Source organism: Cotesia glomerata, linkage group LG5 (genome assembly GCF_020080835.1).
Source record: "Cotesia glomerata isolate CgM1 linkage group LG5, MPM_Cglom_v2.3, whole genome shotgun sequence".
Lineage (NCBI taxonomy): Eukaryota > Metazoa > Arthropoda > Insecta > Hymenoptera > Braconidae > Cotesia > Cotesia glomerata.
In genome coordinates this window covers 22,080,035-22,107,018 of record NC_058162.1, presented here as the reverse complement: position 1 = coordinate 22,107,018, position 26,984 = coordinate 22,080,035, and the positions used below count along the sequence as shown (strand labels likewise).

Below are 26,984 nucleotides of genomic sequence, written 5' to 3'. Positions count from 1 at the left end.
TATTAAAAAGCAATGTAACAAATGGCAACACAAACGATATTAAGCATTTACACGCCTTAATTGGGAAATTATCCGGACCTACAGAGTTGGAAGTAAGTCGCATTATTGCCTTCTTAACAGTAACATATTGAATATTGAAGAAAAAACACGTTATTAAAAGGCAATTAAGACATCTAACTAAAAAATAGGATTTGTAACAGATGAAAGTCATTTGATGATAAAAACTAAAAATTTATTTATTCTAGATTTTTTTCAATTTTTCCAACTACGAAATAAATTGAAAAAAGTATCAAAAGGCGACAAATAATAGCTCAAATTGAAGATAATTATGTAAATTTCAACATAAATTTGATAGATTATAGCTATCTTTTATGGCTTAAAAATTATTTGAAGAAAAAGGGCCGAAATACGTTCGTTAAAAAATTTTGGAAAATTTTCAAAATCACGGAATTAATTGAAAAAATCATCAAAACTAGACAAATGATAGTTTATATTGAAGGTAATTACATGAAGTTTAAGATGAATTTGATAGATTTTATCGATCTTTTACACCTGAACAATTATTTTCATAAAATCTAAGTAATTCCAAATTTTTTGAAAATGAAAGAAATTTTTAAATACCCACAACTTGTAAACTAACCGGTCGATTTTTCTCAGCTTCGAACTTAATCTTGGTATTCATTTAAAGAATAAGCCCACAAAATTTCATGACGATCGGTTGAGAACTGTGGGCGCAATCCTGCTGACATGGCGCGTTATATCATTTATATATATAAACTTTTGAGCTAATGCCATTTTTCGACATTACTCGATGAAATGAAACATTATGACAAAATTTTCTAAAAATTACGATATGAGACCGGCTACAATAGATAGATTTCTAAAGAAATCTGCCTTAAAAAAATCAATCTTTCGTTGACTAAACTCACAAAATTAACAATAAAATTGGAAAATTTTATTGTAATCTTAATACACGTTTGCGCAATCTTAGTAGATAAAATGAGATTTTTAATTAAAACCGTCTTTGGTATTTTTACATAGCTAAGTTAATAAAATTATATGACGTCCATTTATAATTACTACCAATTATAATTTATAAAAATTAAAAAAATACATTTGTCCTCACGGAAATTTTCTTCCAAACCATTTTGAGAAATAACTGTTTCTTTTTTTTAACAGCATTTAATTAAAAAAATTATGCAGAAACTTGAGACTGTTCAGTTCAGCCGTTTTTGATAAATCTTGCACACCGATTTTTAAAACACAGTTTTTAGCAAAAGGAGTTCAAATTGTCAGCATCATGCGTGCAACTTTGAAAATACTTAAAAATATGTAAATCACAAAAATGAAATTAAAAAATTCTAAGTGTATATAATCACTTAAATTGAGCCTCGATGACATTTAACAAAGATTTAGATTTAGTTTAGATTTAGTTCTCAAAGTACTTATTTTGATAAATTGTACCGATCAATTATTTCATTAATGAATATGTCCCATCGCAACCTCCAGACGTCATAAGTTTTTTGTTTCTGAAGATCATCCATACTGCTGTAGTAAAAAGAATTGAGAGCCAGTTGTTTAAGAGCTTTAAGACCAGCTTTCAAGGACATCATACCCATGAAAGCCTCGTAGAAATCATGAATGAGACCTTTGGCTCCCCACAAACCGGGATCATCATTTGAAATAACCACAGGAAAGTCTTTAGCGAACAAAGCGCTCGCTGGATGGTTGCGCATGTCTTCAACTAATCCCAAAACTTGGTTCGAAATGGGACATACTTCCACGGCTATGTGCTTAGTTTTCATCAATTGCAACACTTTCGGGTGTTTCAAAAGAGCATAGCCGTGACCGACGCGTGTCGTGTTCAACAAAACTGCGTCAAGAAGATTTTCATCAGTCTCCAAACCATACCAACCTGTCTCTCCAGCGTGGAAGAAAAATCGTACGTGATTAATTAGAGGTTTAATTATATCAAGTCGATCGACTATCGAGTATCCTTTCTCTTCTTACCCAATCAAGTCAAATCCAGCAAGAAAATTCGGATGATTTTATTTTTAATTTAATGGTGTCATTAACACATTTCTGTAAATTCGCTGAAGACATTCTTCGGTATGATGTATAAATTATTTTTACCCCTGAAAAATCTGGGTAGTCGTTGATGAATCTGTGAAGAATATTTAAACAAAATTATATACTATATTACACCCCTAGGGAAGTAAAGTAAGAAATGTCTTAGATCACATGTAATTGTTGGCCGAGGCGAAGCCGAGGTCAACAAACATGTGATCTGAGGCTTTCTTATTTACTTCCTGAGGAGTGTATACTATTTTTTTCCTCGACGGAGGTGTAAAGCGGCAACTTCGTTTAGCGCAGCGGGGCTGAAGTTGCCGCTTTACGCCCGGAGGGGAAAAAAAGATATTTCTGATTTTATTGAAGGTAAAATAAAAATTATCTATATAATTAAGAGAATAAGAAAAATTTTGTAACAGGTATGTCTTTATCGTAAATTGGTTTTGGTATTTTTTCAGCGATAGTCATTTATGATTTAAATAATTTTAGAGAGAAAGGAAAATTTTGTGACAAGCATATTATTATTTTTAAAGGAATTTTTATAGTTAAATTTGGTCTTATCAGAAAGGTCTTGACAAGAATTAGTGCCTTTCCACGATTTTATATATTCTACAGTTGAATCGTTTATTTGAGAAACCCCATAAGTCAAAAATACTAAATTTTTCAGGAGGAGCAAAAAACATTTTTCTCGGTTAAGTTTGCATTAACATCATGAACCAATGATAAATAATAATAATGTTAGTATCCCGAAAAAATATTCGAGCATGAAAAAATTTAATTGTTAAATACTACTATTCATTATAATGATTTGAAGTTGATTGACTTATGGGGTTTCTCACCAAAACGAACAGAATTGTAATAAAATCATTAATTTATTAATTTTTCTCCGTCAATCATTTATTATATTTATAAAATAAAGTAAAAAATATGTATTGGAACTACAATTAACGAAAATTATAATAAATCATCTATTTTTAATTTCAAATTAGTGAACTGAGAGTCAACAATAAAACAACATTTTAATTCATCACAATCTAACTTTATAAAACTAAAATTGCAAAAATTATTGAAATCAAAGTATTGAATAGTAAATATAATTTTATTTGGTTATCATTAATTTCATAATTTAAATCAGTTAAATCAGAGTTAACAATAAAACAACATATTTTTTATTTTAATCCATCAAGCGAATATTGTAAAATTCATTAAAATTCAAGTATTTAACAGTAAATTTAGTTTCTAATTATCTAACAATCAATCATTTTAAAATTAAAGTCAGTGAAATCTCATCAAACAATAAAACAATAATTTAATTTAATTTTTTTAAACCCATACTTTGAAAATTATTGTAGTTTAAATATTTTGCATTGAACTGAATTTTTCTACTCAGAAGAAGTTTTATTGAAAATAAAAACAAAAAGAAATTTATTTTTCGAATTTTGAAATTGAATGTTTATTCGAAAAACCCCATAAGTCACTGACTTATGGGGTTTCTCAACTAAATGAGATTTATATCGGCTGATTGGTTAGGTCTTGAACACGGATTTGATATTTTTTAGTGCTGGTATAAGTAAGGGGAAACTCAAAGAACCGAAAAATGTAATAAACCCGATTTAAAAAACAATATGACTTATGGGGTTTCTCAAATAAACGATTCAGTTATAGTCAATTATTTATCGATCCCACAAAATTTGACATATTGACTTTTTTTGAAAAATAGAATCACGACAATATTATGCAAGTCATATTAAAAATTTAAAGGTCAAATAGTTAAATAACTATTTTTAAATAAATATTTTCATTCATTGAATCCCAGTTAATAAATTTTAAAAATGAACTGTTTTTACCGTCTGCTGTAAAATTTTCTAAAATAATGTGGGATATGACGTATTAGAATGGCCGTATCGTTATGTTGAATGTTTGGAGGAGTTTTGAATAGTTTGTTGGTTCTATAAATTTGTTTTGTCATATTTGTCCATTAAATTATTTGTAATTGATCTTTTCATAGCACTATTATTTTTTTTTATTTATTTAAAAAGTGCCCAAACTATGCATAGTGTGATTAGAAATATAAAAAAATCATTAAGCCAAATTTTTCTTATTCTCAATCCGTAAATTTCGGCAGTCACATAATGACTGTTGGTTGTTAGTTTAGTAATTAAATCACTATACCTTTCAGTAATTTCTTTATAGAGCTTAATGACATCAAATAAATCATATTTTATTCCATCTAAATCATAAAGTGGAGTTAAGGAAGAACGTAGTTCAAGATACATGACTCTGTCTTCATATAATTCTTTCAACCCTTGATAAAAATGATCTTCAAAAACAGGACGGTAATGCAGGAGCGGCCTTACAAAATCAAAAATCTTTTCAAATTTAATCCACGAAGAATCAACATCAGGGTATACGATATCCGGGTTATCAATGATCATCGATAATTCTTTTCGAATGCGTGAGTATATTTCTTCAGCAAGTGTTTGATTGATTTTTTGCAACTCGATAAGTAGTTGCCAATCGCAATAATTTGTAGGCATGTTAAAAAATTAAAGAGATATTTTTTTAGGCGTAATGCAGATATATAAATTATCACGGAAGATTACATTTTCATAGATCCATTTGTCTGAAACGATCGCTGTGGCATGCGCATGAAGCGCGGCTCCTTTTGGCATCTTTTTTATTATTTTGAAGACATCAGTTTTTTCAATGTCTTCTCGGGCTTCAATGAAGTTTTTGGCTGGTAAAAACTTTATTTTACTGAGAAATGCTGAAATTATTTTCAAGAAAACAAATCAAATGGTAAAAGATAAAAAATAATGTTATTTACCATCGTCAATTTCTTTCTTCTTGAACTTCTTCAGAAGATTGTCAACCAAATCTTCATTTGAAGTGAGAACTAATTTTGCTCCAAATATATGATTCTTTTCCTTTCGCATAACAATGTTCCGCTGATTCCAAAATTCTAGACTGTTAAACTCCGCATTTATATTGATAAAAATATTGAATAGAATTAAGAAGAAATAGTTTTTAAATAATGCATTGTTGTCTGCTTTTTAACAGGTATGCAGAGAAAAAAATTATAGTTACATATTTCAGTTAAATTATTATAGGTCGAAGTTACTGATTGTTGATTAATTAAAACTAATGTAACTATATAAGCTTTAATAGTAAATTATGTGAGCATGTAACTGATATAAATGTGTTATGTCTATCAACACGATTCACGCGACTAACAACTCGTGCCTGTAATACAAAGCTAGAACCGACATAAAGACACGGCACAAAATTTTTCAGAACCCGTGACTTAAATGCGGAACAAAGAAAATTCTTTTAGTGATATAATTAAACATTTCTTGTAATAAAAGTTGATTTATAAGCCCAGAGTTTTGAAATAACTGGGATAAGTTTTAATTTATTATTATTAATAATTTAAATACTAATATCATGACATATAGTAGCATTAACTATAAAATGATTGTTTTTGAAACTTGAAGGTAAAAAATTTTTCTTAACGATTAAAACTTTTATTAATAAAAATAAAAATATTAACAAAGTTATATAGATTCTAATGAATCAAACTTCTTATTGAAGTAATAAAACTTTTAGTTCAATGAACTAAAAAGATAAGAAGTTTGTAATTCAAGTAGCCTGTAGAAGGTATGGTTACTGTTATTATTGCTTGGTATATTTATAAAATAGTATCAGATAGAGTATAATAATAATTGAAGATTGTAAAATTAAATTCTATTAAATGAATATAGCTTACATGCTTTAAATCTAAATAAATTTATAAATGTATAATTTCAACAATTTTATTTCTTAGCTGAAGAAATAAAAATTTTTCTCACAGTAACTTTATCGTTAAAAAAAAGTTTTCTAAATTTGTGTAGCAATCTATTTATTTAGTTTAATAATTTATTCAAGTTATAACTATACTCTTTACAATATTCGAATGAAGTTAATAAAGTTTCACAATAATTAATCAATCCCGTAGAATATAGTTATCAGTAAAACGATACAATAGATTAAGTTCGTGTATAAGTATTAATGTCAAGATGGTACTCCGCGGTTACAATAATACGATACGTTAAGTAAAGGAAAATATGATAAGTGTAGTAACCCGTAGATATGTGTATCTCAGAGGCTGAGGAAAGTCTGCCTCGTGCCCCTTGACTCTTGAGGGTGTTAGCCTTTGCTAACACTTAGCGTTGTTCTTGGGGTCCCGTGACGTCATGAGCCCCTTGAATGCTGGGGAAGGGATTTTATGGCCCAAAGAGTACGGTGGTTGACGCAAAATTTTCCAGAATGGAAAAGTACTCCCACATTTGGGAAAAAACAATTTTATATGAAAATTCAGAAGTTGTCTTTCTAAAATTGTTTTTTTCCAAATCTAAAAAACTTTTTTTCAACAATAAAGTTACAGTGAAAAAAATGTTGATTTCTTTAGCTACACGGAAAAAAGTAAACTGTAAAATTCACTCGGATTCCCGTTAATTTTAATAGTTTCAAACAGTACAGCGAACATCGGGATAGCAAAAATATAAATAAGTGATTCTCTGTAAGGACGGCTTAAATCTATACAAAATTTCTGACAAAATTATTTTTGATTTTATTAGAAAAAAAATTAACAAGGGCTACAAAACTATCAGCTTAATGATAATAAATAAACAGCCAAATTAATTTTTGTTTTTTCGATATTTGTGTGTCTTTTGCCATATAACATGACAGGGGACTGTTTTTTTTTTTTTCAAATTGAGAAAAATCAAGCAAACTATTTCAATGCATTCAACTCTGTCATCTTAAAAAATTACAGTTTCAAACAGTAAAAATTGCCGTTTCAATATATAGTCCATTTTATGAGGAGAAGGGGAACTCAGATGAAGAGAAAGGGATTTCAATCTAGGAGAATTTAACATTTGAAACAGTTAAAATTCTACTCTTAAAATATATATTTTACCAGTCCAAGCAAGTTAATAATTATAGTTTCATTTTTAGCGTTGCGTTTAAAATTTACCATTTTACTTTGTAAATATTGACGTTGCTTGTATTGGAAATTTAGTAACCGTATTTTATATTTTTTACATAGCATGCGATCATTTTTTAAGTACGAAATGATAAACATCAAAGTCAAAATTCTTAATTATTATACTTGAACATTTTCGACATTTACATAGCGAATATTGCTCTTTGAAATAGTATTTTCTTCCATATAAAGTATAAATTGTAGCATTTAAATGATAAATATTATAAAGTGATTAGTAAAATCACGATTTTACTTTTTGAAATGGTAATTTGTAGCAATTGATCATTATTTATTATAAATCGACTATTATTTATTACAGTTTACTTTTTTCTGTGTAAGGAAAAAAATTGTTTAAAATTTTCAAAAAATTAATTTCTTGTCACAACAATGCTCATTTTTTTTTTAAAAGAAATTTTTTCTCTCAGTATAGTAACACTGTTTCTTCAATCAATTTATTATTCACAATTACACGCAATATGATTATTTAAAAAATTTTCAAATTATTGGTCTAAACATTGAAAATATTAAAAATTTTTGAACGTTAGAAGATATAAGCATAAATAAATAAACAAAATTGAATAATTATGATTTTAATAATGATTCATGAATATTGAGTGTAATACACAATTCAAAATACACTGATTGTATTACAATAATAAGTTACATCAATACAGTGTAAATATATAGGCTTACAATAATCAATATAATCACACTCATATTATTCAAAAACAAAAATTATTACAATAATACAATTATTAGTTTTTAAATATTACAATTAAAAATTTAAATGACACGCTTTGCGGTCGAACAATTTCTTAAATAATTATAGCTCGATATCGAAATATATTTTATTTCTGAATCACAAATAATTAATTATTTAATGAACTAATATATTTAAGCAGTTGTAAATAACACATTTCTTTATCTGTATTGAACTCAAGCCTATATCGATGCACGATTAACAAGTACCGTGTCCTAATCCTAAATGTCATTATTGTTTCCTTCTTTAGTATTACAATTATTATTAATTATAATTTTTATTATCATTACATGCGATTTTAGGCGGATTTATTTAGCGTAATATCTGTGATATGTGCCCAAGATTTTTGTTCTTTTTATTTGTATAATTTGTTGATGTTAAAAAATATACGTCATTTATTATTTTATTTATTTTTTTTTTCCTTCAACGAAAAAAAATTCACAGGTAAAATTTTTTGTTTTATTTAAAATACATCAACTGTAAATTAATTTATTTTTTATTGACCACAATTTTAAAATCCAAGATAGATGTTAAAAAATTTTTTTATGATTTTCTGATAAATTGAGCGTGGAAAAATTATTTTTTTGTTTCCAGGTACGTATATTCAACTACGTAAACAAAATTTTTAAATATATTTAAATAAATATTAATACTAATATGTGGACTAAAATGTTATTTGTGTACATGGAATGTTATTTCAATAATTATAAATCATAACAACAAATTAATAATTAACAAACAATATAAAATAAATAATACAGGCACCTATACGCTTCATAATGTGTATCAACAGTGTGGCTAATATTTTTAATTATTAAACTGCCTATTTAATTTTTTTTATGGTAATAGCATAACTGCAAAGCATGTTTATGATTACAGTAAGTTTAAAAAATATTTTTTTTTCTAATTCTTTAACAGACGGAAGCAATGGAGTAGTCATTAAATAGTTAACTTCTAATTAAAAAATAAAATATAAATAACTGATTATTTTCTGAAAATGACTAGCTCATAAATAAATAACAAGAATAATTTTAAATTTTAATTAATGCTGACAGTAATAGTATGCAAAGAAGAAAATAAAATATCACGATGAATTATTTTAGCTTATCAAACGAACAAACGACAATAATATTATTGTCCCGATGCAAGCGTGTATACTACTAAGTGCGAAAAAATTTATTATTAAATGACTAATATGTAGATTAATATAATAATATATATTGCACGTTTCAGCGTTATTATTTTTACTTCATTTTGTATATAAAAAATTGCCTTTTCTTATTACTAAATTGGCTATATAAATATATTTTATATATTCATTATATTATAAATTATAATTATTAATTATTATCATGTTATCATTTATCAATAACTTTGTTTATGATAGCAAGTTTAATACCATTCACAACACAGAGTGCACAGTGCGAAGCTCAACCAGATCTATTTTATTCCCGCCAATTTAATTATTGCAATTTTTTTCTTTAAACTCAGATAAATAAATAAATGACTAATAAGCAAAGACAGGAATAAAAATCTGATTAACAGCTTCTGATTACGCACAACCAATTTTTATACAACCATGCGTGTTAAAATGCTTATTAGTTTTCTTCTTTAAATATAATATAATACATAATTAATACAATTAGTTATCTAAGAAAATAATACTTTTTTTTTTTTACTAAATATTAACTAAAAAAATATAAAGTATTAAATGAAAATACTGCGAGGTCTGTACACTCTCAACTTGTTACAATTGTTTTCTTTTTTTTTTCGTTTTTTTTTAATAAAAATTTTAAAATCATACTACGATCACACGTTCATCCTCATATTTTTATTTCAATTAATAATATATATTGTTTTATTCTATATGGTATGAAATGTATGTATTTTGCAATGAATCCATCTGATATGCTACTATTCATAATCCGTCGAAGACATAATTTTAAAAAATTATTGAATTTTTTAGAGATCAAGTCTCCAGTGATTAAATCTGTATTTAAAAATAATCACATTTATCTTTCTGATCATTTCACGTTTGATTACAATTTATCTAACAATGATTTTAGAGAATTATTTATTTATTGAAGCTAACTGTATGATTTTTTAGTTATTTAGGCTCTGTATCGCACTTACTTCGTTAATTACGTATATTTTTATTTATTATGTGAAACTTGTGCAAAAATTCGTTAGTATGATTTCAGTTGAGTGTTTCGTGGTTATTTGACAGTTACAATAATTTAAAATGTGAAATAAATATCAATGTCGAATTAAAACAATATATCATTAAAGCTGCATAGAAAGCGTTTTTGTTTTATTATGTAGTAATATTATTTGATAGTATATTAAATTGAGTAATTAGAGTTATCGGCTAAATTATAAAGCTGGAAGTGTAGAAAATTCTACTGAGAAGCGATTTATTACTTTTTTTTTCTTAAATACTTCGTAGATTGTTATCATTATCAATATTAATGCAACATCTTCCTGCAGTGACGAGAGCAAAAGCGCAATCTCGACGAGAAATTTTCAACAACAAAAATAAAATAATTATTAAAATTTAATTTTATTAATAAAAAGTGTCAGAATTGAAATTTTCATTGAAGAAATTTTTTTTTATCAATTTAATAAGGCTATGATCTTACTTTTTTCAACAAAAAGCTTCATTACTTTTTTCAAGTGTCGTTATAAAAATAACAAAGCACCTTTTGTTATAAAAACAAGAGAATAAAAATATAAAATGTGAAAAAATTTATTTTTTTTTGCTTATATTTTTTCTTTGGTATTAATAGTCAAGCAATTATTATATATCAGATCAAAAAGGCGGTTCAATTATTGCCAAAAAAAAGTAACAGTAAAAAAAAAATTGCAAAACCGCCAGACGTAACAGTCTTTGTTTTTTAATTAAAAAAAAAAAAAAAAAAAAAAAAAATTCCGTCATTCAATGGACAATAATTTAAAAATTATCACTGGTAAAGGTTTTTAAAATCTCCAGTCTTTCGTCAGCTCGTAAAAATAAGTTACTTACAGTGAAAAAATCCAGTCGACAAGCAACAACAACGTGGTCGTAATATTACACGAGCGACCGCAGTTTTTTTTTTTTTTAAATTTTAATCGGCATGTGTGAAATCTATAGCAAAGTCTTACAATCGTTTATTAATATTATTAATAGTATTATTATTATTAATATTTTGAACACTTTTGCATTATAACAAATAAATTCCTGCGTCATTAAAGCTACCGGTCTATCCTTGAGTAATAACAAATAATTTTACTTATAAATATGATCAACATTAATATCAATATCAATATCAGTAATTAATAATGAATAACTGACCAGTAGTAAAAAAATTTTTAAATCAATTGTAAATAAAACGCTAAAGTCGTCTCGGTAATATTACACTGTTGTTGTTCAGTCGTGTGGTTGTCTGATTGTTGAAATTTTCGTCCTGATGTTGCTGCTGATGCTGTCGTTCCGATCTCTCGTCAAAAAATCCCGGATTTAAAATAATATTTGGTACCAACTCAATCACTTCCTGATCCTCCAGCTGCGCTGAAAATTTTTATGCGGAGCAAATTAATTTTCATTTGTCCTATTTAGTAAATAAAAATAACTACGCTTCTACTCTCTCTCTTTACTTATTTATTTAATTTTAAAATAAAAAATTTATTATGTATAAATTTATTTATTCATTATTTTTTTTTACCAACCTTTTGAATGTTATTATTTTCTCAATAATCGCTGGGTGTATGCATCACAAATTTTCGCGTGAACAATAAAAATAATCCTGTGTTAGAGTATTGCGCTGACAAATTCAACTGATAACTGATAACTGATAACTCTTGTCTATTGTTTATTTATTTTGTCTTGATCGAAGTTAATAACTGCATCACCCAACTAATTTATGTGCTATTTTTAATCTATTTTTTCTTTCTAACTTATTTATATATATAGTCTCTAGTAGCACATTTTACAACTGTTTTTTATTTATGTTTACTATATATTTTTTTATTATAAACTTTGTTTATTATCTAGGCCGTAATGCTCTAATCTCTATGGTGTATCTTCTAGTTTTTTTTTGCACTATTTCTCATTCTGCATAACAATTTAATCACCAAATAACTATTAAATATAATTTTAATATTTACAATAATAATAATAATAATAATAACAATAATAATAATAATAATAATAACAATAATAATAATAATAATAAAAATAAGAATAAGAATAAGAATAATAAATAAACTAATTAAATGATAAATGAATGCATTAGTATTTTACTAGTGATTTTGTTTAGTATGATAGTAATTAATTTTTATTAGGTGATTTATTGTGCATTATTTAATATTAATATTAATAATAGTAAAAACAATAACAATAATAAAAAGTGTAAACGTAGATTAATAAATTAAAAAAATTTTTAATTTAGTAATAAAATATCTAGTAAAAATTTAATTAAAAAAAAAGCGCTTGCAGCCGGGAAAATATTAGTGAGAAAAAAGAATTAATATGTATTAACAATTAAGAATAAATATTTTAGTTGACAAGATTAAATAGACATTGTTTAGTAATGACAATAATTAGATAAAGCTAGAGATCAGGGCCATAGATAAATTTAAAAAATGACTAGCAATGCCCTTGCTTCCGCTGCTATTTTTTTAATCCCTTAACCGTATTTTTAATCAGGGTCACTACCTAATTAAATCATGCACTATTTATTGACAATCATCGAGCTGTGATGTCATATATTTTTTATAATTATTATAATTATATTAGTAATTATATTGACTAAGTTCGCAACTCAAGCAAGGGCATTAAAGAGACAGAGTAGAAGCGGAAGCTCGTATTTAAAGTTCCAAGAGAATGCTTACAGGGTGCCTTGCACTCACGATACAGAAGGTAGCATGTACCTAAACCAAGGACCATTAGAGTTCCCATAACAATTCCTACCGCCGCTACCCAGATTCGTGTATCAAAATTTTCCACGCCGGCTAACAGATGTTTCGCCAGCTCTGAAATAATTTATCGTCACATGCTCGATTTATTTCATTAATTTTTAATTGATTAAAAGAATTAAAAATTCATTAAATTATTTGAGCTGCAAGAACTTTGCTACATTATATATACACTGCCTTGGGGATTTATACAGATAAATAATTACCTAATTCTTCAATAGTGTGATGAGTATGACCTTCAACTTCAACAATGTCACCACGCCCGAGTTTATTTGTTGCCCATACGCGAAACAAGTACGTTGTGTTTGGCTCCAAATGATAAACATCAATCTGTCTCTGTTATTCGGCAGATAATCCAATTAATATTTTTTATTATTATATATAATATTTTATTAATAAATAAATTAAAAATACAAACAGAGTTTGGAGGTATGTGCGTCGGCATAATAGGCTTCCAGTCTTCAGGTTCTTCACCTACACCTGGTTTGAGACGATATTCGGCAGTGAAATCAATAATAGGATAACCACCAGTACCTGCTACTTCCCACAGAATGTTAGCAAGTATTGTCGATGGTTTAACCCAAACATTGTGAAGTGCTGGTGGAGGTGCTGCAATTAAAAAAAAATATTAATGAAATATTATCATCTTAAGGGGGGAAATACGTGTAGAAAGACGTTTTCATGCTGATTTTTTATTTATTTTTTATGGTATAAAAATTAATGTTATTTATTGAAACTATCAGGTTATTTTATACATATACTAGCTGTTACTCGTCCGCTTTGCTGGGCGCTTTATAGAATTGCATTTTTAGATCTAGACTTAAAATTTAATAAGAGTATTTTTTTAACTTGCACAGATTCCCAATTTTATTGACCTGGCATACACCTTTTATCCATGTAATTATTCTAGCTAATATTTATTGTAACTTTCAATGTGCAATCATTATAATATTCCCGTGTCTTTCTTACAAAAATTAATAATAATTGATATGAAAAAAAAATTTTTAATGAGCATTCAAAGTTTCAGTTAAAGAAATTGCAGGTCTCATAAGTGAAGAAATTTGCCTAGTATATAAACATAACCAATAGAATTAAAAAATTTATTTTAAACAAATGACAATCAAATAGAATAAATTTAGTTACAATAAAAATTCATTATTTCTAAGTCAAAAAAATATAGGTTTCGGATAAGTAATCACCACCATATCATATACCAAAACTTTCTCCGAAACACGCTGCATCTTATGGTATAAGTATTATTCCGATTGGTTCAGTAGTTTTTGCAGTATAACCGGACAAAAAAACCGGCTCTCCATTTATTAGTATAGATTTATATTTTTTCATATTTTGCGACAATACAAATTAAAAAGTAGCGGAGATATCAGCTTGATACATATCGTAGGTTGTCTTCTGACTTAGCGGTTGGTGTGCACTATGGAAGCCACAATTTTTATCTGAAATCAATGGCATCGAAAAATTACTTTTCTTTATACAATTACGCTGAATATGAACCTCAATTATAAGCGATATTTTTATTTAAACTATTTTTTTTTTTTTAATAAACAACGTATGAAAAAATGGTAAAAAATCACGACTTAATTTCACAGCCCTCTAAAAAATGCAAATTTTTACTTTTTTTTTGGAATCGAGGTTCATATGGAAGATATACATATAAAAAAAGTAATTTTTCTATGCCATTGATTTCAAATAAAAATTGTGGCTTCCATCCTGCACACCAACTGCTAAGTCGGATGACATCCTACAATGTGTATCAGCTGATATCTCCGCTATTTGTTAAGTTATATTGTTGTTTAATACAAAAAATACTCATAAATATATGTATGAAATAACCTGATAGTTTCAATAAATAATATTAATTTTTTATACCTTAAAAAAATTAATGAAAATCAGCATGAAAACGGCCTTCTACGCGTATTTCTCCCCTTATTTCAATAATTTATTTGAATGAATAATAAATAATATTTATTTAAAATAAACTTACTTTTTACTTGAATATTAATTCGTGTTTTAACAGCATTGGCATCGTTATCAAGTGTGCAAAAATAATTACCAGCGTCATCGAGACTAACATTTACCAACTCAAGTGCCTTGTTTGATCCTATTTTCATTCTTCGTACCTGCCCGTCTTTTCTTCCTTCCCGAACCCACATGACGTTGGTGTAATTACCAGGATGCCGTGATACATTTTCGTCAGTACAAGCAATCGTTAAATTTTGTCCTATATCTACTTCTACTGTTCTGACAGATACTGATCCCAAGGCCTCTTGCCATCCTTAAAACAAAATAAAAAAAAAACGTTTATTTACAAAATTAAACAATCAACATTCAGTTATTTATTTATTCATAGCAATGCGTTGTGGAATTGAATAAATTATTAATATCCGTTCTATTTTGCATACTCTACTGATAAAATCAAACTATTTTATTACCTAACATCCTGAAATAGACAGATAAATTATTATCAGCTACATTATATGCTCTAATCCCAGATAATTATTCTATTTAAAAACTTAAAAAATCAAGTAAAAATTTGAGTTGGTAAAAATAAATAATTAAATTAAAAATAATAGTGTGTAAAATAAATCAATATAAGTATCAAGGTATTGGGTCCATCTTTTTACCTGGCAATACAAGCAATAGCAGTAAAATAATCCCGTGCTTGATCATTCTTCCATATTCTGGTAAAAAATCACACACCTCACACTTATTTGCTTATAAATATTGCTAGTAATTACTGTGTTGATAGTCGTTATTATTTTAGACACTTGTCTTCATTGTTGTTGATTATTGACAAATGTGCTGCTGGATGTTAGACGACGTGAATCATTTAATATACCGTAGACAGTGGTAGACAGCGAGTAAAGTTAAGCTGGCTTGTCCTGGTACTATTATATGTACAGTCGAGCACAGTAGCTGTCAAACTCGCATCTACATGACGTTACTTTGACGTTATGAGAGAAAATCCGTCCGGCGAGACGGTGTTAATATCTGCTGAGAGTGTACTGGTATTGTCTTGTACATATGTGGTGGGTGATGGCTCTTCGTGTGTCCTCTAACTCCAATGCCGCCCCCGCCCCAAGTGATAATGGGCGATGATAATCCACTTTTTTAACGCCACACGGTATTCCTGTGAACTATTTTAAAGAATGTTATTTTTTTAAGGGATGATCTTGAAAATGTTTTTTTGTGGTTTCACTTTTAGGGAAGAATTTAAACTAGTGTTGAAGTTCAAAGATTTTATAAAATTGTATTGACTTTAAGTTATTGATTTTTAGTCTACAAAGTTCTATACATGAAAATTTATAGTAGAATTATAATTGTTGATTTTATATTCTTAGAATTGATTAGTTTTTTAATTTTATTACCGAGAAAATTCAGCTAATTAAATTTAGTTGCCACTTGACAATTTTGTAATTTTTTTAACAAACAAATTTGTTCTAAAAAATTATTTTTAAAAAATTGTATATGTAATTTGTTAAAATTTCTACATCTCAATTTCTTTTATAATTGTTTTTTGCCATAATTTATTTGTTAAAAAAATTCTTAAAATTATCAAATAACTGCTAAATTTATTTACGAGAAAATTCACAATAATTATTTTAAAGTTTAGTTTAAATTAAAAATTTTCTTCTGATATCAATTATCTAAAAGACCAAGCCAAATAATACGATACATTACTATTCAGCTTATTGTAATTATTTTTTATAGTCTTACCGATAATATTTTATTTTAGTGATTTTTTCTCTACATCTTCAACAAAATAAAACAATTTTTTTAGCGTATAATAATATTAAAAAGATTTAAAAATTGCTCTTCTGCAGTTGTCATTGAGAATTCAAAGATGATCAATTTACTGGAACATCTGAAATAAGAAATTCTATTAATTTTTCATTCAAAAATAATTTAGTGACTTGTTTGTATAATTATTTGATTAAAAATATATCATTAATACTTGAATAATTTCTATTGAAAACATCTTCTGTTAGAACTAAAATTTTTATTTTTCCTTTGAAATTTTAAATAAACTAAAATAGAATTAAAGTTAGAATGATAAAAATTAAAATTTTAAAAATTATTCAACCTATAAAAATTATAAATATAATAAAAAAAAAAAAGTATTTTCTTAGTATTAATTTATTATGATATGAAGACTAATTCAGCATATGTTTAATTATTTTAATAATTTTATACCCAGTTATTGACACTGGCCTAGTTGTTTGACACTTGCAATTTTATTCTAATTAAAAAAATTAAATGTTCTCAAAAAACCAATTTTCTTAAAATTTATAATTCAAAAATTATATTTATTAATTTATTAATCAATTTTTTTTTTTTAAATAAAATAAAATTGCAAGTGTCAATAACTAGGCCAGTGTCAATAAATGGGTCGTTTACCTTAAATTATTTAAAAAAAAATTGACATGTAAAAATTTTAAAAAATATAAAATGCAATTTTTAAAAATAATTTTTTGTAGCAAATTTTTTTGTTAAATAAAATAAAAAAATTGTCTAGTGATTGCTAACTTAAATGTCATTATTATTATACTAAAATTGAGAGACTTCTGATAATTAAAAAAAAAAAATTTTTACAAATAAATTATATTAAGAAAAATTTATTTAAAAAATTTACTCTTTAGAAGCTCTAAAAAATTATAAATGCATTTTTTTTAAAAAGAATTTTCTAGACCTAGTTTATTATTTAAGAAAAATCAAAAAATTGTCAAGTGCCTGCTAGGATTAATTGTCATCAATTTATTTTTTAAATAAAATTAAAAAAAATAGATGTCAGCTGATTTCAATACAATAAAAATTCTTTTTTTTTTTAGATACCAAAAAAATTCTTCGGTGTCCGCAACTTTGAGTTACAATTTTTTAAAAAAGTTTATAACGATTTAAATTAACTTTGTCCATTACAACAATCTATTTTTTTAAATAATAAATACTTTAGCTAACCTCGAAAAATAAAGTCAAATTAGCATCTTACAAATGGAATTTTTCACCTCTCCCCAAAATACCGCTGAAATAAAAAAAATATTTTCTACTATCAAAAAATAAGAATAAAAATATTGTCATTAATAAATATGAATTATAAATATTAATCAAGTATTAAAAATGTTTTTAATTAATAAATTAATACTTGACCCATACCTATACCGGTATCCATCATCACTTCCTGTCCAAAGTGCGCGAATTCCGCTGGTGATTTAAATAATCTAAAAAATTTTTTTTAATAAAATAAACTTTCGACAAAATTTTCTGTACAAAAAGTCATCAATTAATAATAATAAATGTAATAAATAAAAATACAATGTAAAGTACTTAAAAAAGAGGTGACAGGGATAATAAATCCGCTCCCGCCAAAAAATAGTGGATATGTTTATGTGGGTAAAATCCGACTAGAAGGAAATAGCGTCGCCACTGTCGACCGAAGCGATCCGGTATAATGTCCCCGGTACTACCGTTTGCGTCCCTGGCGTCGCAATAAAATTTTACACGGAACATAATCCCCGGGGAAACGAGTGCCATCAAGTGTAAGAGTAACAATATCGTAATATATATGAAAAAATTTTTTCAACACGAGAGTTAGTCTCACGTCTAAACTTCTACAACTCTATCAGGTATTATAATATATATTATTATATATAGTTAACTAATGGAAAAAAATAATATTAAAATAATGATAATTATAAAAGCATCATTTTGGATATAAGTTAATAGGGTTAATAGATAAGTTGTGTAGTCTAACAAAGCCGCGAATATTTTATAGGTAGAAAGTGAACGCCAACGTGTGCTGTGAATATACATTCGTAAGGTGGGAAGTGAGAGCCATCTTGGTGAAAAGGATACACAACAGGGAAACGGATCGCCATCGAGCGGCACGATGGCATCATATCACGATAATAAAAGCTGCTTTGTGTCGTGGTTTATTCTCAACTGAAAGTTTAACTCTTAATTATTAGACGGGACAATTCATTAAAATCGTGTGGATCGTTATTCATAATATTTTCGTTTATTTTTTAGTTCTATTTATTAAGGTGAGCTAAATGCTGGTTTATTTTTTTTAATACTTAGTTTACTAGTTACTTACGCCACTGGCCGCGTTTTCAATCATTTCAATGCCTCTTTCCCTCGAAAATTTGTCGCTTTTTTTTTTATCATAGTTATTCCACAATATATATGTAGACTATATATTATTTTATACATAACAAGTTTATGCGGGAATCGGTTTAATTCGAATTTATTGCTTGTATGACTTTGACGTTATATTTTTGTTATCCATACACGTGTTTTGAGAATTATTCCAAAGCTTAAGTATTGTTAAGACGATATAATTATATTAAACTATGTGTATTTAAGTGTAATATTTTTTTTGTCTTTCAGGTTTAATTAACAATTAAAATTGGAAGGATCAATTTCAAAATGGAAGCTGGTGATGGTTCTACTGTGGTCAACAATCCCGCTGTTATAAAAGGTTAATGATTTATTATTATTTTTTTAATCTAAAATTTCAATTAATTAATCTTAATTATTCAACAGTTTATTTAAAAAAATTGTAAATGTAAACGTTTTATTTATATTTATTTTTTTATTTTTTAGCGGCCCAAGAAGAAATTGGAAGGCTTAATGTCCTGGTGTGTGGTCAGTGTCACTTGGTATTTCACTTCGTCGAGGAATTCCAAGAGCATCAGAATAAAGAGGGCGCTTGCACCAAAACATCACACTTTCGTGACAATGGCAATGTAAGTGTCTCAATTCTATTAACAAACAATCATTGTTGTTTTAAAGATTAACAATGAATTAAGGAAATACGAGCACCAAGGCAACTTTTGATAAAAGGCTTGATTATTTTTTAATATGAAGTTTAAATATGTCTAAACAAATTCCGAAAATTTGAAGGGGATTGCCCGATTATTTAAATAAATAATTAATTTTGAAGTTAAGGGATTTAACATTGATCTTATGGGGTAACCTCCAAACATTGATACATTTCTGTATTTTTCTCGTAAAACTGTAGAATATTATTTTTAAAAAACTTATAGATGAAAGTAAATATATTAGTGATAAATTTAATTCAAAAAAATTTACACTTGCCCGACTAATTAAAGTGTATTAATTAAAAGAAAAGTAAATGCCGCCGTTAGCCAATGTTAAATGTATATCTATATATTGAGAAAAAATGACACTGAAGTTAGCAGACGTCTAAAAATTTTTGATTTTTTTTTTTATTAATTAAATTACAACTAAAAAGATATTTATAAAAAATTGCACTTATAGTTTTTCAAGTTTTTTACATGTGAAAATTTTTTTCTTAATTGTCTAATTGAAATTTTTTCAATAAAAGATTTCTAAAAATTTTGAAATGTCGGCTAACTTCATTTTCATTGAGAAAAATCATATGGTTCGTACTTCCTTAAATAAATTCTTGCTTTTAATAATAATAAATTTAATTTTTCAGAATGAACAGAAGGCTCAGGTTTGGGCGTTTTTATTGTGGAAAGATACACAAATACAGCAAGAAACAACTGACAAAGATTCAGTCACTTCGTGGAAGCTTTATCAAAAATGGTGTAAAATGGAGCAGCATGTACGCGAAACCTGGATCACAGCTGGCAGAACGATTCAAGCATTTACCAAGATTAACAATGCTAAAATGACGGATATGCGATCTCACAATACAGATGGTATGTTGATTCAGCCGTTAATTGCGCTTATTTATGCGTATAATAGGTACTTATTTATTTATAACGATGTTGGTTAATTTATAGGTGCTAAACAACCAATAATAGTACGAAAAGTAGTTCGTAATGGTCAGCCAGAAGATTCGAGTGAAGCAAAAAAGAAAGAAATCAAATCAGAGGTCAAAGCTGAAAGTTCTGAATCGGCCCCAACCACAACAACAACCACCACAGCTCAAACGAAAAAAGTTATGCAACCTCGACCCAAAGCGTTTGTCAAACCAAGAGTAAGACCTGGCAAAACACAACCCGATGATGAACCCAACGACGAAGAGTTTGCTGTTGAAAAAATAATGGCTAAACGTTACAATACTAAAAAACGTTGCGCTGAATATTATTTAAAATGGGAAGGCTACGCTCCAGAGTTCAACACTTGGGAGTCAGCTGATGTCGTTTCATCTTGCAAATTTCTTTTGGAAGAATTCGAGCGGAATTTGGCTAAGCAAAAAGAAATGAAAGAACTAAAAGCCCAACAATTAGCGCAGCAACAGCAACAACAGCAGCAGCAACAACAACAAACTAAAATTATATCCAGGACTGTTACTCAGAAAACGATCATTAAAGCAGAACCAAGTACGCCGGGTCCAAGTTCAGCGGCTCAAATTACGCGTCCAATGAGATCGAGTAAGTCAAAGGCAATGGATCAAGTTAAGCAGTGGTGTGGATCTATGAAAGAAGAGGACAACGATCTTTTGGGTAAACGCCGAGCTGATCTTACTGATAGTGATTCAGACACAACGGCTGCTAAAAGGGCTAAAGGAGAAGGCGCCAGCGATGAGGACTACACTGGTGAATCTGAAGAAGAACGTAACACTACAGGACGAAGTGATGTTATCCAACGTGCTTTCAACCGTGCAAATGCTCAGTCGAATGGCTCGAACAAAACTGTCTCAAGCAGCGATTTGGCAACTTCACTTGGTCTACAGTCTCCTGATCCTACAAAAACTCATCAATCGCCAGTTTTAGTCGCCAATGCTAAAGGTGTTGTCAAAGTTGACCCTAAACAAATGCCGAATTTAGCATCTGGAGTTTACGTAATGTCTAAAAAAGAAGGAATAATTAAACTAGATTCCTCGCCTGCTGGTAAGCAAATCAAGAGTGGTACTGGAGGAGTTCTGATGGTACCCAATCGTGAAAACCCCACTGTTGTACGAAGACAAGTAATTACTGCTTCACAGGCAAACTCCATTACGCCAGTAAAAGTAGTTTCCAAGCCAGACGGTAGTCAGGTCGTCACCCAGATGAAAGTGATCTCTAAACAAGTGCCAGCCAAGCCTAGACAGTCGCTAGGTTCGAAAAATGAGCCTGTAAAAATTCAACCAAAACCTGACCCCACGCAACTTCAACAAATCCATGTAGTTACAGCTGTACAAAATCCAATTGGCATGCAGCCTAGGATCACTACAAATGTACGTCCTAGTATTCAACAGCAACAGCAGCAGCAAAAAACGGCTGATGGACGTCCATTGCTGCCTAGACCGTCAGTGCGTGGTCCAGGGCCCACCAGTGTACTGGGTATCGGATCTATTCGAAGTCCTGTACGCGCACCTACTCCAAGACTTCAGAGTCCACAAACGCGTGCTCCAATGCAAAAACGTGTTGTAGCTGGATCACCTCAAGCTACTATGAGTCCTAACCAACAAACTCAATTACGGGCTAAATACATTGCATCACCGAATCAAATTGTCAAAACTGTTGTAAGTACAGCGCAGTTGAAACAGTCACCTGGTAACAAATTAAGTCCTGGTAATAAACAAACGCAGTCTCTGATATCACCTCAGCAAAAAACTCTTATGACCAAGAGAAAGACTCAAGAGCTTACACCTCAGGGAGTTGTTAAGACGCCAATGAAGACCATGGTAAATACCAAAGCACCAGCAGGACGTGGACGTGGTAAAATAACAACGACAACACCAGTAGCAACTCCAGGAAAGCCTAAGGAGACTAAGATAGTCGCGAGCGATGGACTTCACATGGAATTTCAGGAAGTAGGAAGCGAAGAGAGCAGTGATGAAGCCGGACCTGATGTTACATCAGAAGCCGATAATTTATGTAATATTCCGCAGAATCCACCGGAGAGTCCTGAGAGGCCGTTCACCCTGTGTCCGCTGACTGGACGAATCATAGGCGAGGATGGTGAGCCAGTAGCTGAGGCCGAGCCAACCACATCCCATACTTCAGTGGATACAACAGCAGCATCTTCTATTACAGGTACAACCGTTACAGCGACGACTTCAGCCAGCGAGAGTATGGACACCTCATCCAGCACCACGACGACAACAACAGAGTTGGTTCTACCTTCATTGGAGTCACTTACAGAGACTAATAGTATAATGCGCGTGGAGATGAGCCCGGGTGGTACAACAGGTACGATTGTCCAAGCCAGCACTGATCCCACCGCTCAGTTAAGTCTTGCAGGTGTAACAATAGCGCCAGATCTTCCTTGTCTAGATGACACTGCGACGACTTCAGTTACATCAGGACAGTCCACAGTCTCACTTACAGAGACAATAGCCTCTGACGCTATTGCGACAACGACTGGACTGACGGGTACGATAGTTACAAGCTCGGCTTCAAATGTCGCTAATGTCAAGCAAGAAATAAAAGACGAGGAAAGAAAGGTTGTTGCCGATGACGCGTCGAATGTTGTCACTATCACGGGTGAGGATGGTGTTGTATACCAAGTTGCAGGTCATGCTGAAGATGGTCAAACATTGTTAGTGACTCGCGGTGCTGACGGTGAGCAGCAGTGTGTCTATGTTACGACTGAACAACAGGGCGATGAAGGCTCTGTTCTTACTCTTGATCATGCTGTTGCTGAAGCTGTTGCTCAGCTCATGCCTGATCAGGTTAATCTCGCACCGCAGTTTTACGTTAAAGAGGGCGAAGGCGAAGCAACTGAAAATCAAATGGTCATGTCCATTATGGATAATTCCGCTGCGGGAGCTGTTGGGGGTCAAGAAGACTCCGAAGGACAAGCTCAAGTAGTAGCTCAAGTTGTTCAAGCTGATGAACCAACGCCAGGTAAATTTTATTACATTCATTATTTTTATTTTTATTATTTGGTGGTTGTATTATTGAAAAATCTAGAAATGTCACGGACTTGGGTCAAAATTTTTATTTTGAAAAAAATTATTCTTCAGATAAATCGTAAAAATTTTTTTTTTTTTTTTAGTAAGGTAAAGTACCCAGTACTTGAACAGACTTTTCGAATTATTATAATACAAAGTCCATATAAGGTGAAAGACCCCATTAGTGACACTTTTTCTTTCAATGAAAAAATGTTCTACTTGGAATAAAAATTTAAAATTTTTATGATCTAAAGGACTTAAAGATTAGAAAGTGTCAATCATGGGGTCCCCGCTACTAATGGAGTCTTTTACCTTATTTATTATGAGTAATATGCGCATATTATAATTATTCAATGATACAGTAATTTATTTTTGTAAATTTTTTTAATTATAAATCAAAATAATTATATTTTTGTTAACTTGAAAATTGACAATCGAGAATAACTGATGGATGCTATTTTTTTCATGAAAAAGGTATTAAATCGTAAACCGAACAATCAGTAAAAAAAACGGTATATCATTTTAAGTAAAAAAAATTCTACCACCCAATGAAATAGTCTTTTCTAAATAGTACACATTTTTTGCAAAGATATAAACTTTATAATTTTTTATATTAAATTTTAGCGTTTAACTATACCTCCAAATTTTCAAAGCGGTACCCAGAACTTGAACAAGCTGGGGCCGTATAATTTCAACATCACTCTAATCTCTAATAGGTTTATAGACTAGTGATCAGCATTGTGATTTATATTAATTACTGCAAATTAAATAAGTTTCATAAAAATTAGTGTAGTTAAAAATTATTGAACGTTTTGAATTGAGTTTTTTTGATTTGTAATTGAAAATTTGCTTTTTCATTCATAAAAAAAGTTATTAAAAAATTAAATACAAATATTTCTCATTTTTAAATGAACATATTAAATATTCACAGTATTATTTTTAATATTAATCAATAATATGTTATAATTTTTTTAACATTTCAATAAAACGTAGAAAATTTTTGGTGTGCCTATTACAATATATTTTATCAGTTAATTACTGCTCCCGGAGTGTTCAACTACTGCAGCTTATCAGAATTGATTGTTCAACTACTACTCCTTTGATAGTATATCTTAAAAACGTCGTCAAAATATAAATATTAAATTATCTTTGTTATTTTCCGCTTTAATCAATTTAAAATTGTTAATATTTTCTTGAAAATCTCTAATTTAAACTAAAAATTACATCTTAATACATTAAAAGTAGGGTCAAATACTTTTTACTTTTAAACCTGTTCAACTACTAGCTACTTTATTTTAATTGAAAAAAAAATTCATTGATAAACTTTAATTAAAATTATTTAAACTATTTTTTATAGACTAAATCGAGACATTTAGTTTTTAAAAAATTATAATTACCAAATTTTATTTTTTAATTATATTAAAGTAATTTTTCTGTTTTAGGTGGCACAAGAAGAGTTGTTCTTCTACTTCCCGATGGTAATTTAATGATGACTGAAGTCGATGAAGAACAGTATGCTGCTTTAGAACTCGACAAATGAGTCTAAGGTGTTTTTTAATTATAAATATGGAAATGAAAAAATTTTATATATAAATATATTATATTCAATACAAAACATGATAAAACTTGCATTAAGTTTGATGAAAACAGCGTTGTAAGGGTTAACGTCCAACAATTGTAATATCATATGACAATTCAAAAACAAATGAATATTATCTACAGTATAAATTACGTGAAAAAAATAAAAAGCATAGAAGATAATTTAAAAAAAATTATTAATGTACATATGTAAGAATCGTTAGCTCTGTACGACTACCGATTACGATGATGATGACTAAGATGATAAAAAATATAACGTAAAAAGGCTCGCTTTTTATCAGTTAAATAATAAATGTAAAGATGCTAATTAGAAAAAAAAAAAAAAAAAACATTTAATAGATCAAGCAAGAAACAACTGAATAAAAAATAATTGTCATTAATTATCAAAAAATTCATTAAAAAATAAAATTAATAATAATTTAGATTTAATAAGTTTAAATTAAATAAATTGTATTTTAGACATTTCAGTATGTAACGAAGATTCGCTCTTATAAATATTTTACTTTTCACGTCTAAAAAAAAAATGTAACTGCAAATTTATTTGCATTGCTATAGATTATAAACACAAATATACAATTCAATTATTAAGCTATTCACCTATTTCACATTTTAAAACAACACGTAAAACAATAGATTTAATAAAAGTATATTTAATTGTTTTAATCATAAAACCATTATCAATAATTACTATATAAATAAATATTAATCACCTGGAATTTTATATTTTACAATCGTAAGAGAGAGCTACACAATATATTTAGTTTAAATTTTTCATTAATTATTATTCTATTATTTGATTAGCACCAATGAACAAAAATACTAAAAAAAAAAAAATTATAATATAATAAAATATATTAATTTTAGATTAAGTGCAAGTGATGGGGAGGTGAATGGTATAGAAACAATAATTTTTTTAATTTAAAGAACGCGGTTTTGTCTAATGTCTCGTGTGATTAGTTAGCTCTCGTGAGAAAATAATGAAAAAAAAAGAAAAAAAAAATATAAAATTAATTAATTATTAAACTTTAATATTAAGTGTGTACTCGATTAATAAATCTCTTATTTCTTCAATGTCGGATTACCCTGGTGAATGCGAGCCGAGTAATTAATTAATTACAAGTAGTTAAAAGAGTGAACGAATTCCAGAGTGTATGGTTATAGTATGATTGAGAAAATATTATTAATGTGGGGTAATGACCTTCGTTTAATGTAAGAGTCCAATAAAAAAAATACGTTCTTACATGATATAATACTTATAATTAATTATTTCATTATTTGTATAATTTTATGTGATATTTTGCGTAAATATGATAAATTAAGTGAAATATTTCATAAATGTAAATGTATGGAAATTAATGAAAAATATCTTTGAAGAAACTATAAGCGACATGGATTTGCCAGAATTTATTACAAAGGTACTTAATTACATGTTATTAATTCATATCCATTTATTTTTATGTAATTTCTTTTTTTTTTTTACAGGAGTGGGTTAATTATAGACGATTGATTGAAGAAATAGAAGCCACAGGGAAAGTAATTGCCGCTGGTAGTGAAACTAAAGATGTAATTACAGTAGACAGATTTTCGCTTGTTTATCCTAGTGATTTAATACTAACAAGAAACTTGGCAGTCACTATGTGACTGCCGTGATTTGTGAACTATAGAAAATTGAAATTTTGTTTTATTAAATAATGACTTTTGTTAAATTGCATTGTACTTTCTTAAATATTGACGTTTTTAATGATATAAGC

General features: G+C 28.4%; 3 protein-coding genes across 9 annotated transcripts; 1 reads left to right on the top strand and 2 right to left on the bottom strand.

Moving 5' to 3' along the window:
• Positions 1–1,395: 1,395 nt before the first annotated feature.
• LOC123266136 (adenosine deaminase 2-like) lies at positions 1,396–5,006 on the bottom strand. The gene is given in 4 exon segments (XM_044730166.1): positions 1,396–2,045; positions 2,047–2,164; positions 4,243–4,837; positions 4,898–5,006. Coding segments are annotated over 4 exon segments (1,422 nt in total). The 3' UTR covers positions 1,396–1,445.
• Positions 5,007–9,614: 4,608 nt separating this feature from the next.
• On the bottom strand, positions 9,615–17,844 carry LOC123266232 (protein turtle homolog A). 5 transcript variants are annotated; one of them, XR_006509733.1, is made up of 8 exons: positions 17,781–17,833; positions 15,449–15,961; positions 14,809–15,099; positions 13,225–13,415; positions 13,013–13,142; positions 12,723–12,863; positions 11,559–11,943; positions 11,321–11,400 (listed from the first exon to the last, which is right to left on the bottom strand). XR_006509733.1 is itself a non-coding variant. In XM_044730342.1 (7 exons), the coding sequence occupies exons 2-7, from the start codon at positions 15,492–15,494 to the stop codon at positions 11,225–11,227; spliced, it is 975 nt and encodes a 324-aa protein (XP_044586277.1). In that variant the 5' UTR covers positions 15,495–15,961; positions 17,781–17,837; the 3' UTR covers positions 9,615–11,224. The 5 variants fall into 5 exon arrangements, 4 of the variants coding, with proteins under 4 accessions (XP_044586277.1, XP_044586278.1, XP_044586280.1 ...); XM_044730342.1 differs by lacking the exon at positions 11,559–11,943 and having other exon boundaries at positions 9,615–11,400; positions 17,781–17,837; XM_044730345.1 differs by lacking the exon at positions 11,559–11,943 and having other exon boundaries at positions 11,321–11,395; positions 17,781–17,835.
• A 427-nt stretch (positions 17,845–18,271) lies between these two features.
• On the top strand, positions 18,272–26,478 carry LOC123266231 (serine-rich adhesin for platelets). 3 transcript variants are annotated; one of them, XM_044730341.1, is made up of 8 exons: positions 18,272–18,445; positions 18,595–18,862; positions 19,209–19,299; positions 19,425–19,567; positions 20,284–20,509; positions 20,594–22,551; positions 22,630–23,587; positions 25,077–26,478. In XM_044730341.1, exons 3-8 carry the CDS (start codon positions 19,248–19,250, stop codon positions 25,172–25,174), a joined length of 3,435 nt encoding a protein of 1,144 aa, XP_044586276.1. In that variant the 5' UTR covers positions 18,272–18,445; positions 18,595–18,862; positions 19,209–19,247; the 3' UTR covers positions 25,175–26,478. The 3 variants fall into 3 exon arrangements, with proteins under 3 accessions (XP_044586276.1, XP_044586274.1, XP_044586275.1); XM_044730339.1 differs by having other exon boundaries at positions 20,594–23,587; XM_044730340.1 differs by lacking the exons at positions 18,272–18,445; positions 18,595–18,862 and adding an exon at positions 19,056–19,139 and having other exon boundaries at positions 20,594–23,587.
• Positions 26,479–26,984: the final 506 nt, after the last annotated feature.